General features: G+C 47.2%; 1 protein-coding gene across 4 annotated transcripts in view; it reads right to left on the bottom strand.

The window, feature by feature from the left end:
- The window catches only part of MGRN1 (mahogunin ring finger 1), a 56,550-nt gene that overhangs the window by 13,508 nt on the left and 22,655 nt on the right, over window positions 1-20,387 (bottom strand). For all 4 annotated transcript variants that reach the window (XM_080557201.1, XM_080557200.1, XM_080557203.1 and 1 more), the window contains exons 5-8: window positions 15,334-15,451; window positions 11,145-11,211; window positions 7,172-7,224; window positions 3,791-3,838 (exon numbers count right to left, since the gene is read on the bottom strand). In XM_080557201.1, coding sequence (XP_080413327.1) covers window positions 3,791-3,838; window positions 7,172-7,224; window positions 11,145-11,211; window positions 15,334-15,451 — 286 coding nt within the window. The remainder of the gene's footprint in view (window positions 1-3,790; window positions 3,839-7,171; window positions 7,225-11,144; window positions 11,212-15,333; window positions 15,452-20,387) is intronic.

The raw sequence follows: 20,387 nt of genomic DNA, 5'->3' as shown, positions 1-20,387 counted from the left end.
GAAGCGTTTACAATGTTATACAGATGGATTACTCCCAACATATACTCCAGACCGCTGCTCTGTGCTCTTATGGGTGCAGATGCTACACTAGTTTCAGTGGTACTGTGTGTTCTTCTAGCAAGAGCTTGCTTCTATTTTAAAAGCCATAAGAGAGAACATATAAGCATTAAATTTTACAAACTGCCAAGGAAAAAAAAAAAAGTACCCACAACCAAACACTGAGTGGGAAGGATACATGCTCTGCCAGTAAAGACAGACAAGCACACACTGTTTCACTGCAGGAGTCAGCTAACCATATTGTGGTAGGGTGGGAACTTCCCTAGAGAGCACTTCCAGCACGACAGTCCTCCATTTGGGAAGTCCGGAGTGCTAAATGGAGAACGGAGCACACGGGGCATTAGTGTGCACGATAATCCATCACCGATTCAGAGAGCTCACAGACATGTAACTACTGTCATTAAAAAAAAAAAAGGCAAGATAAACAAGCTGCTTTTCGTCAGCTCATGAATGCAGTGTTTGTCTGTGAGCAGAAGAAAATGTGAGAAAGGTACGGCTGGCATCACGCTGCTCTGCTCCACAGAGCTAGGCGGCCTTTTCCAGCAGAGCACACAAGCTCTCCCTTCAGAAGCATGGCTCTTCTGGATGTTCCCACTACAAACCTGCCTCTGCATGCTCTGTGGACTCCTTTCTGGAACCATCTCTGACTGTCAACAACACGTGTGGGACCTAGCCGGGAGCTACGCTGCAACAAAGCCGAGTTAAGTGCTGAGGAGCAGAGGGCTCAGAACAGACATCGGGCTGGAGCAGCCAGTAACTCACCACCAGCACTGGGATAAAGCTTGGACAGCAAGGGCTAATATTGCTTTCACTGGGCACAAGCGAGTCTGAAGGACAGGCTGTGACTGCACAGCACTGCTGAGACAGACAGTGAATTACTGCACACAGTTTTTACATGCACGAGTAACTGATACCATTTGGTGGCTCGTTTCTGACCTGGGACATCTCCGAGCAAATGACTCATCCCTGAGTTCATCAGAAAGTGTCTAATCAAGACACTTAATAACCTTCTTGGTACTGAAAGGCCATTTAATTCAGATGAGAGAAATCCTAGCCATCATTCGTTAGCAGCTCAAGTCGAACACAAAGCAGAAACACAGCGCACACCTAAGGGTGAAGGGATCGCCCATCAGCGCGCACCCTGCAGCAAGGCTGGGGGTGCCGTCCTGATGGCCTCACCGGGCACCTTCCTGGGACAGATGCCTCAGTGCAACCCAAGTTCCAGGGCACAGCCCAAGAGCCGGGTAAAAGAGCAGCAACACATGGGCAGCCCGTGTGGATGGCCTGAAGGATCGCTGACTTCCAGCTCCAAAGGTCAAGGATGAAAAGTGTCCTCTAGCAAGCAGTAGCGATTCACCCTCCCGAAGGCCCACGACAGGGAGATCTGTCTTCTCAGAGAAAGAAACACTCTCTGTATAGAAATTCCAGAACAGGAAGCCTGAGGCTTCCCACCCCCCCCCCCTTTTTTTTTTTTTGGAGTGGACTCAAAGGAAAACCAACCAGCTCCCTGTTCTTCCAGCTTCTCTTCCACAGTCATGTAACTGCTGACGGTGGCTGACTGAAAACCACAGCTCATCCTTCGATACATTTCACGTTGCCCTCCCATCTCCCCACACCCTTGAGGCTCTCACCCCACAGCAAGCAAGCTGAGCAGCTCCCACTGGGGCTGCAGCACAGCACTGGCTGCAGGGGCCCTGATTTGTGCAGTTCTGGCCAGTCCGGGGACACCAAACCACGCGACTTCCTGCTGTACTTAACGTTTATTCCAAACTATAATAAACTGTCAAGGGCAAGAAGTTTGCACCTTCTGCCCCAAACACCAACTCCATAAGCACCTAGTTTCAACACAGCTTAGAAATTTTATCCAAAAGCAGTTTGCAAGACAGGTTCTGCAGACAGGAAGCCATTTACAGCTGCTGCTTTGAGGCAGCCAGTTTGCATCTGCGTCAGGAAAGGGACTGTTAGTTCATCCTAACACAGTCATCGGACAAGATAACATGCTGGAACAAAAAAGGCAACCAGAAGTCAGAGCAAAACGATTTTTACAGAACAAAAGGGAAGACTGTCAGTTCATCCATACTGGGAGCTAGTTCTTGAAAACAGGGCAGTCCAAAGTACTGTAGAAGTGCCTGAGGAAGAGGAGGGAGCACCAAAAAGCCAGGAACCGAAGTACGCCTGGAGGAGGTAAAGCTGGAGAAGATGAGGAGCTTCAGAGTGTGAAGTTTGGGGAGTGGAGGAAAAACAGACAATGCAAAAATGCATTCCTGCAGCATGAAGCACAAATCTAACCTTATCCGTGATTATCCCTCCTGGATGACAACGCACATACTGTATGTTCAGGAACAACGATGAAAAGGAGGCCACTGCATGGTGTGTGTACTGCAGTGAGGACGGAGGTCACAGCAGCAAGGATGGCAACAGCCAAGTTTCCAAGCAACACGGAAGTAATCACAAGATGTGGGAAGAATCCAGACAAATCTAGTGAGTAATTCTCAGGCCTGACAAGAGCTCCAGCAGTGAAAAGGATTACTACCAACGGGCGCAGGAATGGTGGGAGGAAGCTGGTCAGGTACTGAAAGTCCCCTCACCTCAGTCAAGTTTTAAATAAAGCACTGCTCTGTGAGGACGAGCGACCACCAGAGATCCCACTGCTCTCAGTACAACACGATCTGCTGAATTCCTGCCTCTTAATTCGTGCCTCCTAAGGCCATGCACCAGATTCACATCAGCAATGTTTTTCAGGAATCAGGGTGTCTCCCAGACACACTTGACCAGCTCACTCCTATCTTTTACATTCTCTCTTCTCTTTCTCCAAGACGTTTCAATTTGATCCTTGCAGCAGAATCACTACTAAGTTTCCTTTCAGAAGCTTAAACTCTTAGCAATCTTAGCAGTTTGCAGTTGCTTATGTACCTCCCTCTGTGCAAGACAGCATGCAATTACAATCTTGATAAGGCTTTGCACAGCTCCTGTGCATCACACCACACTGGGCTGGGCTAAAGAGGGCTCTGGAACCCTAACATTCTCCTGTTTGCCAGTCTCCCTTCTGTCCTTCCCCTTATAACGTGTGCCTCAGTCCCTTGGGACATCTCCAAAGATACTATGGACACAAAAAGGAAGCTAGTGTGGGGAGAAGACTTACACAAGATCCCCCAGTACCTTAACGTACATGCATGTGGAAATCTAGCAGTTTTCTGCCTCCAGGTAGGACTCAGGGTAAAAAATATCCTTCCACAGCACAAAACACAGAACCTAAAGTGACCGGGCAGCGTGGGAAAACAGATGTGCTTCGCATTACTAACGCACACAGCGCTTAAGCTCACTTATGCAAACCTAATTTATGTGCACCTATGCAGAGATGGAAATATCAGTTCTATGCTACATCTAGCAGGGCTCCGCCAGTTCTGTATTCAAGCAACAAACACATGCAAGGCAGGAACGTATATGGAAGCCTGGATCTACGCATAGTGCCTGACTCCCAGAGAAGGACAAAGAGACCCCCACAATTGCTCAGCCAGTCCCATGCTGCTGTATTTGTTCCCCAACACACCCAGCTGCACAACATCTAACCTAACATTAAGCAGCAGCTCGCTGCCTTTGCTTGTGTTATCAGAGCTAACCAGCAGAGATCTCAGGCTCCTGGTGAACTAACATCAAAGCTTCCCGTTGGGTACAGCTGGGTATCTGTGGGACACCAGTAAATGTCTTTAATGAACAGGAAACAGGTACTTACGATCTGCTTCTGCTTTAATGGCTTCACAGAGAAACTGCCATCAACATGCTAGGAGGAAAAAAAGAAAGAAATGCATTAAACAATCAAAGTGTACAAATTAAGACAGACTCACGACCAAAATTGACTGCTAGCTAAGGGAAGGGTGGCACATGTGTCTAACCAGGACAACCTGACCAGCAATCATTCCCAGCAGGCAGTGGAATGGGATGTCGGCGCGCTCCTGGTCCAGTCCAGCGTGGAGCTAGATGGACTTGGCTCAAGTTAAACCTGGCTGAAGTGGGCTGGAGCATACACAAAAATCCACTGGCACACTGGATGCTTTCAGGTTGCAAGCAGTTCAACTGGGTGCAAACACTTCTTCAACAAGTCCAGCGACATTTGGCAGGAGATATTTGTTAACACGCCAGATGACATTCAGAGTCAGAGTCATTCTTGAGGCCAGAGCCCCAAGAAAGCCGGGGGTGGCACGAGGCTGAGCAGAAGGCTTGTCCACTAGATGCCGTCTAAAACAAGTGCTCCACATCACCACCTTCAGAGATGCAGTGACCACCTCTGGCATTTCATTTGCTCGGTGGCAGCAGGCACAGCTGGAACAATCCTGCATATACCTGGTGTTAGGAAGTGTGCTGCTTCTATTTTCTCCATCACCCACATGGGCCAAATAAACCCAATCAAACTAACTCTTCCCCCAGAATACTGAGAGCAGGGAAGGAGGTTCAGGGGAAACTCCCGCAGGAGTTTCACACCTGCTCACACCTGCTGGTGTGAGCAGTTGCAGACACGGATCTGTTTGCTGAATTAATTTCAGAAGAAAGAGACAACAACTTTACACCAAAAGACAAAACAGTCACGTTTTCCAGGCAAACACAAAGTGCCAAGTGCCAAGTTTCTGCCTTTGAGAGACCTACAAGGCCAGTGTCAGGGTTACTATTCTGCTCTAAAAGATGCACACGAATAGCAAGTTACCAAGGTCTGCTGGTCTATCAGTTCTCTGAGAATGCTCTAGCAATCAGGAGCAGTGCTTATTAGCAAGAACCTCCTCTGGATTTATGTACCTGCACTTCAAAAGCTGCAATTATTCTAAGGATAGGGAATATATTTTAATTAAGCAGGGAAGAGAAAGAACTCAACAAGCACTTTGCCCTCTGCCCTTTAATAAAAACAAAGATTTGGATCTTGTTTTAAGCATTCAGCTGAAAGATCAGACACAAGAATTGGCCCCACTGGACAGCATCTCCCTCTCACAGCACACAGACTGGAAAAAGAAGGGAAGCAGTTTCATTCCTTGAGCTGAGACCTGGACACTGAACATATGACAGCACTGAGGGAATGGCCTGACCAGCTTTAGTTGGTTCCATTTTGTTGTATCTTTGTTCAGCTCTCTGAACACAAAGGGACATTTGCCTCTGCATGGTCCATGGAAATTAGCTATAATCCTTGAAATCCTTCTTGCAGAGCTGGAGCAGTTCAAGCCACTTTCCAAACTCATGAGTCAGAAGTTTCCAAAGCTTCACTTTTGCCCTCATATTAATACATTCCCAATACTCACCAGACCACTCTGCAGGGATTGGCACTATTTTCCTCCCCCAGAGCCAGCTGCATTACTGTTTGCTCAGGGTTTACAGCTGTCTGGGACTGAAAACATTACTGAACTGGAAAACATCACAACACCTATAACAATCTCCAGCATATTTAACATGCACAGGTAAATGTGGCACCTACTCATGTCAGTCACAGCCTAGGTGCTATTTTTCACAACTGTGGGGACCAAACTTGCTCCACTGGAAGATGCCTCAGGGACGGATATTTCTGTAAGGCACGATTATCAAGTGCTGGCCATGGGATGCTAGAATGGGAAGCTGGGACAAATCCAAGTCCAAGGGAGAGCTCTGCTCCCTGACCACAGAGGCTGGGCTTACTTACTGCAACAGTGCTAGGTTTGGATACGTGGAAAACAACAATTAGACACACTCCTCCTAAGTAAAAACTATACTTGCTTTACTAGATCCAGAACAATCTGAACCTAGCTACAACCAAAAATCTCTCAAGGAAGCAGCCATAGGAACACAGGTGAGTCTCGCAGATGGGGAAGGTGAGCACATATGGAATACTTCAAAATCAGGTTGCAACGTGCAGGAAGCTCGCGGTCTCATCTGCTTTTCTTTCCTCAGAAATGGCTGACCATTCCTTTTGCAAGGCTAGGAGGTCTCTGTCTACAGTGCTGTTCCACCAAGAGGGCTCCAAACTCTACAGCCTTGGCCAGTGCCTGCTGCCCACGCCGTCCTCTCCCAGGTGCTGCTGAACAATGAGTGAGGGATTCCAGAGTGTTCAGTATTCGGTATCAGCTGGATGAGGCAACTAGAAGAACAACAACCCTGCCCTAGTTCCAGGGGTGCAGCAGCTGCCCATCTCATTTCTCACAAATCCTTAATTGTCTGGAGTAAGTTCAACACATACTAAGTCCAACAAAAAAAGTGACAGGAACACTCAGAGCACCTTCCAACCACAGGGCTTCCTGAGGACTGACTGTGCTTCCCAGGCCTTCTGACTCAGCTTGTCACCATCCACACTATCCAGCTAGGAGGAGCAGGATTAACACCCGGCAACTTACTCCTGAACATGGCAGGAACCAAGCAGACCGAGGAGAAGTCAGCCCACATGCCAGCCTAGAAGTGTAGAGTCCCTACCAGCACAGCATTGATGCTGCATCCCTCTGCATGCCCAACTCTGCTCCAGCATCTCTTGCCTCATCTTAGGATGTCATTATGTGTCGCTTGCCCAGGACATGTGTCTGCAGTATTACCCCAGAGACAACATGGAGTGGTAATAGATCTTTTAACTGTTTGCATGGTCCAGGTACCATGGGAAGAGACATTTATCACTGCCTGTGCTTAGCCTCACCGTATAGGTGGCCGTCTGCTACATATAAACATGCCACTGAAAAGTGGTAGAGTTCTAAGTCTTTATGCAGGATGTAACCCAACTCCTTAAAAGGGCTTGGTCCTACTTGTAAACTAAGGCCAAACAATGGTGCAACAGGCTCTGGACACAGCAGATCCAGTTTTGCAAACTGATCACAAGGCCCTGGTAAACTGCATGGTAGCAGCCTTGGTCAACACTCACCACTCTCAAACATCACAGACACCAAGGCACACCCTCTCCCCACGCACAGGAAACACCAGCTACCATCAGCTGACTGACCAGCTCAGGTACAAATGATAATTACAGGCTGCACAGCAGTTGCTGCAAGCAATAACACTCAGGAACCCCAGTCACAGGCCAGGACTCCATTGTGCTAAGTGGTATATAAATACAAACTAATGACCCACGGAAAGGTTTACATATACAATTACATGGACAGAGGGAAAAGAACTCATTTACCTTTTCAAACGCAGCCAGAAGAACATGGGCGTGACCTGTCACCTCAACCACCACTGCAAAGAGAAAACAGTCCAGGTTAAGCCTTGAAAACAACACAAACACTACCATGAGCTGAATTTTAGTCTATTTACTAAAACGGACTAAACTGCCACCTATTGCATCCTCATCTCCTCTAGCAGTTTAAAAGAAGGAGGACCTGGGGAACTACATATGGGTCAGCCTCACCACGATCCCTGGGAAGGTGATGGAACAACTAATCCTGGAAACTGTTTCCAGGCACACGAAGGAGAAGAAAAGCCTCAGGAGCAGTCAGCATGGATTCACCAAGGGGAATTCATGCCTAAGCAACCTGATAAGCTTCTATAACGAATGACCTGCCTGATGGACGAGGGGAGAACAGTGGATATTATCTTCCTGGACGTCAGTAAGGCCTTTGACACTATTCCCCATAAGACCCTCAGAGAGAAGCTGCTGAAGTATGGGCTGGACAGGCACTGAGGTGGATCAAAAATCGGCTGAACAGCCAGACCCAGGGAGCAGTGGTCAGTAGCACGAAGTCTAGTTGGAGGCCAGTAATTATCGGAGTACTCCAGGGGTCAATAGTGCATCCAGTCCTTTTGACATCTTCATTAATGACTGGGATGATGGGGTAGGGTGCACCCTCAGTAAATTCGCAGACAACACAAAACTGAGAGTGGCTGGGTCACCAAAGGCTCACGCTGCCACCCAGGCGGACTTCAGCAGGCTGGAGAAATGGCTGACAAAAAACCTTAGCAAGTTCCACAAGGAGAAGTGCAGAGTCCTGCACCTGGGGAGGAACACCAGCTGGAAAGCAGCTTGACCGAAAAGGCCCTGGGAGTCCTGGTGGACACCAAGCTGAACATGTGTCAGCTGCATGCCCTTGCTGCCGAGACAGCTAACGGTGTTCTTGGCTGCAAGGTGAAGTATCGCCAGAAGGCCAAGAGAGGCCTTCCCCTCCACTCAGCACTGCTGAGGCCACACCAGGAGTGCCGTGTCCAGTTCTGCCTCTCCCCCCCACCCCCAGAACCTCGCCTTCAGTTTGGTTCACCTCACAGTCCTGAGTGACAACAAAACCCAGCAGGACTGTGGTGGGCCCTACACAGACATGGCCTTCATCTACCTGCCTTGGTTATGCTGGTGCGACAAACTACACCGCTTTGTTTCCAGAGTGTGGAAAAGGAAAGTAAAACAAAGCTCAGTGGGGTTCTGCTCCTCCCTCATATTCCTGTTTTTCATTACCTGAATATGTCACAGAGATGAATAAATCCATCTGGTGTAACAGCAATTGGCAGCCCTTCCAGCCCTGGTACATACCACTTTATTACCATCTAATCCTACATGCTTGCAAAACCTTTATTTCTCATATCATTTTTGGACAGGAAAACATCTCCGTCCAGTTATCTGATTTAGTGACATATAACCTGCCTTCCCTCTTCTAACCTTGAGGCCTCCCTCTTAATACAACAGCATTCAGAAGGGGCTGTCAGAGGTTTCTGGACTGCATTCGTGGCACCCTCTGCACATAAAAACACAAGGAAACACAGGTGCCAAGTAGGGGAAACCAAGGCACAATCCCGACTTCTCTGGCTGAAAACTCTGAAGTTCTGTTTAGCTCCAGCTGATCGGACTCTTTTGCCTAGCTACATTCAGACTCATTGTATGGGAATGGGAGGCAGAGGTCTTGGAGGAGTCACTGAAGGAGGGAAAGGTATGTCACCACCTTGCCCTACCTAGGCCTAGGGGAACCTGTGCTCAGCACATGCAGAAGAGCGTACACATGCTGCTATAAGTTCTATGCCAGGAAGGTAACAGTTGAAGGAAATGACTCATGTGATGTCTAAAAGGGATGGGAGCTTCATAGCTTCTTTTGGGCCCCCAGAACAGGAGAGGCAGTAAGGGGAACCATTCACTGGATTCTGGCACAGAGACTGTGTTTGGAAACAGCAGAACATGGGATAAGGGTCCAAGCCTGCAGATTTGCTGGATAATTTACTGCAAGAACAGTCAGAGCAATTAGGGTGCAATCAGGAACGTAATGGCACATAGAAAAGAGGGCTAAGGCTGGGTATTCAGCTGCATGCTCCCTCCCTGCCAGCCAAGAGCTAGTCTGTTCTAGCTCACTCAGTACATGAAATTCAGGACCCTGACTGCAGTCTGAATAGCCAAGAAGAGATAAGAGATAACGCTTCCCTTCATATCCCGCTCACTCAAGCAATGCATAAAGCTGGAGCTGCACGGCACCTTCCCTCCATTAAGGATTTCCGTACCTTTCACTGAGAGCAATTCCACTGCCAGGAACGGCGAGTGATAATATTGCAAGCTCAACTTCAAGGAATGCAAACATCTTCTGTCAGAATTCAGTCCAAACCAACACCTTGCTGACTGCTGTTTTAATTTGCCATTCAAATTTACTTAACACAAGTAGTTACAGGCTGGCTGTAATTTTCAAGGTACTCCAAACACATAAGGCCAGCTTGTTCCAGTCTCACCAGTTTAAAAAGAACCAGAATACACAACAATTTCCTCCTATCTCACTCGAGCGTCACATATTTTTGTGCTGATATTCTTTCCAGGAGAGGATTTAAAAGCAATTTGCCTTTCCAGGTTATTAAAATAGATGACAGTACACTATTGGCTTAGAGCAGACATGGTATGTGCATAAATGTATACTTCCCATGCTGCCTCCTGTTCTGTTTTTGGTCTTCATAGAATTGCCCACCATAAGAAAGTACAAATATGTTGGCAAAAGCTCAATAAACAGTGGATGGTGTTTTATATCTATGGTCAATAAATAAATAAATATATATATGTATATATTTCTATGTATGTCAGTATTATTAACAGTGCCTGAAATCACTAAAAATAGATGCATTTTAAAAGTAATTTCTTTTATGTTGCACTATGCTTTGTTAGTTACACTTTAAATCGGTTCATCCAGCTCTGTTTCACTTTGCTCAGAGGACTGTAAAATAATGCAGTTCAGTTCTGGTCACTTTCACATAAGAAGCAGAGCACAGTAATTGCAATAAATAATACAATCAACAATGGATTTTTTCCCTTTCTCGTTTTTCTTAAATTTTGTACAAAAAGTTGCAAAAGCAGAAGTGAAACGCTGGTCCTGCTGAACACAACAGTCACCACTTTTAGGGAAAATATGACTTTCTTGTGCTCCTTTCATTGCCAATGCTCAGAATGAGTGCAAACACACAGAGCCCAAAAGCACACCCTAAGGAAAATACTGTGCAAGGTAATTAACAATCTAAACATTTACTGGCCACTCCTCTCTTTTAGAGAGGTTGCGTGCTTCAAATGTTTTCAGCAATATTATTTCCCATCAAAGGTTATGCACCTTCATTGTAACCATTCAGCTTCCTTTGAAAAAAAAAAAAAGAGAGAGAGAGAGAGAGAGAGAATTTAAAACTGTTGAACTGTATTTGGTTGAACGTTGGGCCTGAGGATTTTAAGGACCTTTCTTTTTCTCTGACCCTTCCTACCGGAAGGCCCACCAACCCTACAATTAGCTAGAGCTTTTACAAAGATAACTTAAACCTCACAGGGGGAGAAGAGACCAACTCCATCCTCGCAATATAATTCTACAAATGTAAAACTCAGAAAGAGGGAGTCATTTGTTCCAATTTGGGCTGGGCAATGGTGCCAGAGCTAGGACCTAACCCTAGGTCTCCTAAACACTATTCCAACACTAACTAGCTGGCCATTTTTCCTGTCAAAAATTGAAGTTTTCTTTAAAAGTATGTTTTTAAGTAAGAGTCTGTGGTTAGACAGACCCTTTTAATTAAGTGGGATTTAAGGGGAATTTTTATTCTGGAAAAGCTACCCAAACCTTTGCTGTTCGTAAAATGTTTTCACTGTTGGACAATGAGGCCTTCCCTGAAGGGTCACGTAACCTGCAGGAGAGCCAGAAGAAGACTGAGTGAGAACAAGCCATGCTTACCATCCCCTTCATCCACCACCGCTCGGATGACCACAGGAAACACACCACGATCCAAGTCGAAGTTCAGCTGAGGGAAAAGAAACAAGATGAGTTTAAACAATTCACACCAGGCTGAAGACTTGCAATAGTGTTAGCATCAAAGGAATGAAGTTACAGGATACCAAGCTCTGACCTACAAGAACAGCAGCCTGGTGCAGCAGAAGCCTGGGGCTTTTCCCACCGAAGGCTGTGAGGCTGCACTACTGTCCTGGCCGTGCCAGCAGGGCCTCTGAGATGATGAGACTTCAGCAAGCACTACTTCGGCAAACACTACAGCTCAGAAACTTCTCCATTATTTGTTAATGAAGTAACCCTTTCTGATGGGCCTACAATCCCTGGTATCAAAGGAACACACTGAACTCCTGAAAGAGCAGGAAGATGTGAAATTCAGACAAGAGCTTTTGAAGGAAGTCCACTAGGGAGATGACACTAAACGCCAACGGTGGCTAGCGAAGCAAAGGATCTCAGTCTGAATTTTCTCAGTAATTCATATATCCTAAAAATCTCCTGTATAATTTGTAGCTGGACAAGTTGCTCAAAATAGAACAGCCATACACATTATGCTCTCTACACCAAAAACAAAACCAAAAAAAACACTCTTTCATGAAGTTCTTGAAGATGTAGAAAGAATGTCAAGCTCACACCAAATTTTAAAGAAATATCAGACTGATCTCCATCTCTTGACATGTTATGAAATTCAGATCCTTGACCTTCTGATGGACAAGAGTGAAAATTTAAGATCTCACTTGAGTGCAAGGAAAACAGGCTCAATTTTTTCCTTTGTCTTGCACTTCATTAAGCACTTCAAAAGCTCCATGTGATCTTATAAACACAAGAAAAATGCAACCTTACAAACACTGTCCTAAGCCAGGAATGGAGTGGCTCAGAAACTGGATTTCTGGTGTTTTCTGTTAACTACTGACTTGGTTTTCTCATCTTATCTCATGCCCAGAGAGAAGACGTCATTTCACCATGGTGCTCCAGGTAGTCTGTTTTCAGTTTCCCTGTGACAACTGAGACTCAGTTCAAAGCACCACAGCAGCGTTCAAGTAGTGCCTTAGAGCCTCCTGCTCCTTTCCCATGCCCTAGCACCAACTGTGGTGCGATTTCCTCCAGCCGGTCTCTCAAAAGATAAATTATTTGGATAATCTTGGTCACTGGCACAAATGGTAACCCAAAGCACCCAGACTGGATGTGATGCAAGGCAACCCTTAGTACTGCTGAATGGTTCCTCCTCTAATGAACTGCAATATAAACATTCACCCTGAAGTGAATGATGACGATACACGGGGACGCGATACACCCTGGCATCCACCACCAAGTGTACCGTAGCTCATCACCCACGTGGCTGCACCTCTGCTAAGAGCTGCATGCGCGGGCTTTGGACTACAAGAACGTGCCAGCCTTCCATGGGATGTGTGGGAGAAGAGGAAATCCCGAGGTTACCATTCTTGTATCGGTAGCTGTAAGCTACTTGCTGCAGAAGCTGAGTGGCCCAGAGACCCGTAACCTGCACGTGCCTGTTCTAGAAACAACTCTTAGCTGCATTATGAAGCTTTGTACATGCACACATCTGTTCAAATGTGCATATCCAATTTCAAACGGAAAGCCTGCGCTGGAAGACCTTATGGGTTGACCCTTGCTGTCTCAGCTAGTCTCCAGACCTGAGGGATACTTATTTTTGTTCTTTGTACAACAATTTTCTTCCTCCTTCAAACTACCAGAATCTCCTTCCAAAACAGCAGAGTAACACAGAGAACGTAAAGATCTCATTTAACCTCTCAGTACTTGTTAGAAGAGATTCATAGAGCCACTATTTTCTATTTTGCATGTTGGAACTATAATAGCATGCCAGAATGAAAAAAATAAAATTCACTAAGGACAATTGATTAACACTGCTGAAAGAAGCTTATGGCTTTGCCTTGTGCTCTGATTCATTACTGTAAGACAAAAGCTACTTTTTGTCCGCTTGAAGGGAAAGTCACATCAGAGTAAAGCAACCAATTGTGGTTGCTTTATGATATAAACTTTTTCATTCTCAGACACTCTCTTTAAGGGTCCATCTCACAATCATTTTTAGGGACCTGAAAATAACTGTCAACACAAGCCTTACACTACAGTTTGCAAGCAAACCAATATGTTACAAAAACAAAGTACATTGTGCTTTTATAAAGTTTTTCCACATAACAACTCAACGTAACACTATTTTCCGTTCTGTTGGCCAGCCAAAAACTACATCATATGTGAGCACTACACTAAGCAAAAATATGAACGAAATCTTTATTATTTTTTGACAACACTAACAATGAAGTTGGAAAGCAACCTGAAGCATGTAATTGTACACAGCTGAATGATAACACTCTGCCAGCTGTCAGATAAAAGTGCTGCATTTCAATGGACATTTAGGAAGATTTAGCATTTTACTGGACTTAAGAGGAAAAAGAGTAACACAGCAAAAACGGGAGAAGAAACTCTTCTGATTCACGCTGCTTGTTCCACATTTTCTCCACAACCAGAGCCCCCATAAAACCAATGACAAAGATCAGAGGATGCAGCAGAATCAAGCAAAGGGGACTAGAAGCTTACTTTTCCACAGCATCTCTCCCTCTAAGCTATCCAAGGGACATGACTTTGGTACTCAAATTAAAACCTTGCTGGCAGGAACAAAAATGAAAATTAGGTTTCTCAATTTCTTTAAGAAGAAAGGGATCTGAGCTCCTACTTTCCAGCTCTCTCAGATGACAGAAGGGGTTGAAAAACAGCTCTTCCAGGCTTTTGTAGGCTGAACTTGTGAAATCATATATTGGCAGAGAAGCCAGGACATCAGGAGACCAGACTCTGCAGGCTCTTGGTAACCACCACAGCATTTGTTAAAGCACGGGACTGATTCTAGTTAAAACTGTAAATTCAAGACAATAGCTATTCAATCTTTTCAAAATACATGGAAGATGACTTTTTTTTTTTAATAGGTAGTGTTTCCTAACAGGGTCCACATACTCAATGCCCTTATACAGGCCTGGGAGCAGAAATGAGCATTGTATCAGTTTTGACCCAGGAGAGGGGTCTGCAGGAACAAACATATTATCAGTAGCTACAGACTGGCTCCTCTGCAGCAGGAATGTCTTAGGGCAATGTTGCACAGAGCAGGTCAAAAACCAAGGCCTCCCTGCCCTGTGTAACATGCAGGGGAAGCCCCTAGGCCAAAGCCTAGAGGCTCGAGAAGCAGAGTTACTGCCTGGGTTGGAATTTTGAAAAGATATCAAAATTAACGGGACTCCATAGACCTTGCTATGTAGCAAAAGCCACAGAGCTTAATTAAAAACAAGCCTTCGCCTGTTTGCAGTTATAGGTTAAACTAAAAGGAGGAAGGCATCCCATTATTCGGTATTAATGCACCAGTGAATCTGCCCCGGAAGGGAGAATATCCCTCCGCAGCACAGTACTGCTTGCTAATAATGCAGGACACAGCCCTTAAACAGAACAGGACTCTTAGAACAGCAGTCTGCAAGCTATTTTGATTTTTCACTCCCAGCAGTAAAACAATTTTGGTCATGCACTCCTAATATATGTGTACTGATTTATGAATTATATACATTTACTACTGAAGTTCTTCTCACCCCCCAGTGAATTGTCTTGCATGCACCCCATCTTGGGGACTAGAATCTGGTCTAGACGAGCAGCAAAAAGTAAATAAAAATCAAGACAGACCTTTTCAGAACTTCTAGCTACTCTATCCCAAGGTAACTGGGAAATATTTAGCAAATGAGCAGGGGCACATTTGTTCCCATAAGCTCTTTGGCTGGCAGGGAGAACAAGGCTGAAGAGCAGCAGGTTCCTCTTGGAACAGCTCCAGGGCCAATCTCTGCAGTCTCCCTCCTACGCCAGCTGTTGGGATGGCAGCTGATCAGTGATATTAGAAATCGCTGCTTTTGGTTTCTTTTCTTTCCTGTTTGCCTCACCTACCTGCCAAGTTCCCAGGCAGTGTTCATATCTGCTCTTCCCATGGCCCTGTTTGTCTCATACCCGCAAAACACACTACAGCAGCTGTGAGTGTGAATATTTCAGCTACATCTCAGAGACACTAAATGAAGACAAGTGTTTTTGGGGCAACGGAGTTGTGGAAAAAAGGGGGCACTAAGAAAAGACTTACCTCATCATCCTTCCAGTCCGAGAAATCAATCTTGAAGGAAGGCAGGGAGAATTGCTGGCTTACCCCTCTCTTGTAATGAACCGTCTCAGACTGCAGAGAGGGATTCTTTGTGCTGTATCTGAAGAAATGGGGGAAAGAAAACTTGCTGTAACAAGTGATTGCTCTCTGCTAGGCTCTCATTCATTCACGCCTGTCTGCCTTTCAGGAATCAAAAGTGGCAGCTCTAAGAGGCAGAGCTGGCAGGGGCTGACAGCCATTCACTGGGAATACAAAAAGGGAAGGGAAAGGCAAGATGGTGAGCATGGGGAAGGGAAAGCAGCGCGGACAGGCAAGGTCTGATTGGATCCATACTGACCTGCCTGGAAACACCGGGGGTCAGAGGAGTAGTGGGGTGCAGCAGCCTAGCAAAAGCTAGCTCACTAAATCCAGAGCCGAGGCAATGTTGGCTTCCCACCCAGCACATAGTTATTTTCTGCAGGAAACCCAGGAAGAACGAGGAGTGATCAAACAGCGTCAACACACAGCACGGCACCAAAAGCTCTCCCATGCCTCTGCAGGACAGGTCTGCAGTGAGAAACACTGCTTGGCACGGGATCATCCTGGTGGGCAAGGTCCCCTCAGACTGACTCCCCAGCCCTTTACGTTCCTCACGTGCTTCCCCGGAGATGCCCCGCGGCGACCAGCACCACTGGAGAGACCCCCGTCAGTCCTCCGTGCCACCTAGGGAAGAGTCACAGCTCTCCCGCTGTCTCAAGCCCCGGCACTGACACGCCAAACACCTCTGAGAGGGGGAGCACCGCCACCAGCCAGCACCTTCCGCACGCAGAGCCCACTCGGCACCGTCAGCCCCAGGAGACGTTTTGCTTCCCGCTGGCCGTCACCGCGTGCCGCATGACTCGCAACGGGCTGCAGCGGCAAACCAGGATTTTTTGCCCCTTCCAGGCGGGTGGTTTCTGAGCTGGAGGTGCACAGCCTCTCACAGTGCTGGTTCTGGCACAGGAGGGAGGCAGTGGACTCCAAAGCAGGGTGGGGACACCTGAAGCTGGTTCTACCTCCAAAGCCTTTGTGCTGTTGTCCTACCAACAGCGTGTTCAGAGCACGTTGGCAAACTGCACAGAAAGCAGAAGAGCCCTCGTCCAACAGGCTTGCACTGCAGAAACAACAGACCTCCCCCAGCACACGGACAGACAGGTCTAGCTCCAGCTCGACAAGAACGATGTTACCAGCCGGTCAGGACAATAGGATGTTCCCTCTTCTACACACTAACCCTTACTTCCTACGCAGAGCTTCATAAAGCGAGCCTGGGAGGGTGCTGGCTTCCAGCCACTGCAAACATCGCTGGGCGGCTGCAAGCCTGAAGCCTTGTTGACTGTTTAAACCTGACTGCCGCTGTTCGGGACCAACCAGTCAGCCCGGGGACAGGCTACAGGGACGGGCGTCGCATTAGAACCAGGAATCCTATGTTGAGTTTTTCCTTAATTCGATTGGGATATCACAGAGGACAACACCAGAGGGGAATCAAGGCATTGCTTCGCTGTGGCCTGTTGAGTATGAAGCCCTGTTGAGCAGAGCAGTTAGCAGAGCATGCACAAAGGCAAAGAAAAGAGAATCCTTGCTTGTAAAACAGGCTTCTGTACTCTTGAGGACATTCAGCTGTTCTGAAATACAGACACAGCTTACAAACCACCAGCTATGTAAGCAAAGGTTGGCAAGCTCCGAGTTGCTTCAGCCTAACCACACTTTGTAGAGGAGTGCAGCACACCAGAAGAGGATAGCAATACATTTCTGCCTCAGAGGTAATACCTCCTGCTTTCTGTAAGCAAGGAGCAAGAGCTGGGCAGCTCACTTCCAGAGGTGGTGAAGCAAAAGCCACGGGAGAAGCTCAAGGTGCACGGTCAGCCAAGGGCTGCAGAACTGAGCGTCACACCTGAGACCATCTGCCTTAAAGAAAAGGCCGAGCGGGAGGACAGCTGAGATGACCACAGCAGACACACCTGAGCCTCAAAACTACAAAAGAAGCTATGGGAAGTTTACACTCAAGAGCGTGGATGATGTAACAGGATCGGTGCATGTGCAGAGAGAATGTAATGGGAGAGACAACCACGGTCACCAGTGGCTGGAGGATAAGGTGCAGCAGCAGCTGCCCCTGCTTCCTGCCAAAACTATTTCATGCGCGTTTTCTCTCTTGCTTTCAGAACTTAACCTCCCTAAATCTCCTCCTCAGTAACATGGCTGTGGGGCTGCCAGGTGTACTTGGTTGCTTTTTAAATGCACTTTTAGCACCCCAGCCACTGCGCTCCCCTCCCCAAGCAGGATGGAAAGGCAAGGCACATTCTCAGGACCCAGCTGATGCAGAGGCCAAAGGAACCCCGCTCCCAAATCCACCCAGCTTGGCTTGGGGGGGACAGGCTCCCAGCACCCATACCCCTGCCAGTTATGGGCCTCCCTACCTGATGTCAGAGTGCAGGAGCCCCCAGGGGTGGCTGGCTGCCCTCCAGGGCTCAGGCCAGCATCATCCAATCCAGAGATTTAAAGCGCAATGATTAAGATTCATTTGGCAGCTGAGGTTACAAGAACCTGAATACCAGTAGATGATGAATACTTATTAATTCCTCTCATATCCAAGAGGAAAATCCAGGCTCCCCACCGTCACGATCTGCTGCATTTCCCTGGAAGCTAGCGTAGGTCCAGCACCCTCCAAGGATCCAGGAGGCAATGGTCTTCCAGGCTTATCAAGTGTCACAAGATCCATGTTAAATTCTAAAAGGCCATGATGAAGACCAGGATCACCATGTGCACTGTTCTTCCTGCCAAGGTAGGTGCGCTGTTATTTATGACAATACCTTACCCTAGAAGACTTTTGAACGGCACTGAAATTGTGCTGCTTTACTAGGAGGTCTCACTCCATCCTTTGCATTTAAAGCACGGTGTGGGAGAGATCAGCACGACAGATCTTTTATGTGTGAATTACAGAGCGAGCGATTGAGTGAAGTTTTATTTACTGAGTTGTCAAGCACAATGAATAGAGTAAGCCTGTATCTGGCTCCTTTTGTGGCTCTCTCAAAGCTTCCCAGCTCTGCAGAGAGGCACAATTCTCCCTGTGCAGCTGGGAAGGCAGGGGATGGAAAAAGGGCTTATCTACGGTGACAGCAAGTCAGGAACGTACTGGAACTGAAGTGCACAGGAGGAGCAAGTGGTCAGAAATGGCCTGGATGAGATGCTCTGCAGCAGCAGGGAAAAGGGCATAAATATGCTCGTGGCAAGTGCCACAAAGGCAGGAGGACCTGCACTTAACAGCTCCAGAAGCCCAAAACAGCGTATCTGAGGAAAACAAGCAACACTGCCCAGGGAGAATGGGGTAGAACAATACTAGCAGAGATCCTCTGCTCGTCCGCACCACAACTACAAAGGATCAAACTAATGAGAAAATCCACCCATCTGCCTTTTCACTTCAGGGAGGTATTAGGAAAAAGTCCCATAGCTCACATTAGGCTCGCAATGAAGAATGTTTTAGTATCTTCTCATCTGGACAGTTTCCCGCACCAGGCAGAAATCTCCTCCAAGTTGAGAGCATGCAATGGGTCCCTACTGCGAAAAATCACAGAAGTCTTAGCAGAAATGGGGTCAGATAAGGTTCTCACCAAATATTTAACAGAAAACCAGATCGCAATCAAGAGATGTAGGAGCTGCTGAGATAAGACACAGCCCCTTCAGAAATACTGATTAAAAAGCTCTCAAAGTATCTAAGAATATGCCAACTCTGCCATCTCTCCAGATCACTCATGTTGCTTGCCACAGAGAGCATGCCTGCTGAAAAAAAATATTTGTAATCCATGTTCTGCTGGCACGCATTGCTCTAAGTCCTTGAGAAAGGACATAACCCAGGTACACAGATTTCCTGAGCTGAAGAGCATCACAAAAATATCAAGGAAGCTTCCCCAAGCGAACCAAGTGGGATTTCTGCCTTGGAAATTTTTACTGTCTGGTCCACACTGCCAAAAAGTATGTCAGCCTTGGATCTGAACACTCAGACTGAATGCCTGGAGACCTGCAGCCAGCAGCCAGCGGTGTATTCACAAGTCTTCTCTCCCCTGCCTTTGCTGCTGGGAGCTTACAGCAAGCAAGGGTGAAGAAGCTCTGTAGAGCCAAGGAGACGTGACAGAAAGGCAACATGTATTAATTATAAAGGATGCCAGAGAAGAAATGCACTGCCTTTCCCTGCATAAGGGCTGAAATCAGAACATCTGGCTGCAGTTTTTCAGACTGCACCAGGACAGCTCACGGTCCAGAAGGGAGACCTAACAAAACCGCCTAGCGATCGCTGGCAGCTCAGAACAATGAAGAAGTGGGATTTGTCCCATTAGATCAGTTCCAAACAGAAATCCCAGTCCGTACTTTTTTAAACCTGTTTGCTCGGATACCCCTGACAGCTATGAGAATCACCAACAATGCGTGGTACCACACAACTGGCTGCAGCAGCAACCCCCAGCTTTGTCCTCAGGATTCATGCATCTCACCTCCTCCTGTAAACTCTTTGACACATCTTTACTCCCACAGAGCAAAACTTACACCTCACGTTGACTGCTTCCTCCCCCTTCCAAACCCTTCCAGCCCCCCAAACCAGCTGTATAACAGAACCAGCAGACGAGATGCTGCAGCGCAGGGATTTTGAGAGAACAGGAAATAAATTAAAATTATTTCCCAAGTCTCACTCCTCCACTATCAGCTGAGAAGCACTCACCGCCTGCAAGGAGAAGCTCAGCCTGTGGCTCAAGCAGCTTCTCCCCAGGCTCAGTCCAGGCTTGCTGCTGGGCACCTTAATTAGCTCCCAAACCACCAGGGGCATGCTGGTGCTTGGGAACCTGCTGAGCTGAGCTAAGCCTCTGTTGCCACAGGCTCACTGGAAGTGCAGAGAACGCGTCCGGGAGCTTCTCCCTCTCGCTCATCCCTAGAGTGGCACCCAGGGAAGTTTTCAGCAGGGCACCAGCCCCAACTCCCCCAGGCTTCTTCACGCTCAGCTCCACCTGGCGCTGTGGCTGCCTCGGACTGTCAAA

Source organism: Anser brachyrhynchus, assembly GCF_964034855.1.
Source record: "Anser brachyrhynchus genome assembly, chromosome: 15".
In the NCBI taxonomy this organism is placed as follows: domain Eukaryota; kingdom Metazoa; phylum Chordata; class Aves; order Anseriformes; family Anatidae; genus Anser; species Anser brachyrhynchus.
Note: the sequence above shows the minus strand (reverse complement) of the source record. Positions and strands in the feature narration are given on the sequence as shown.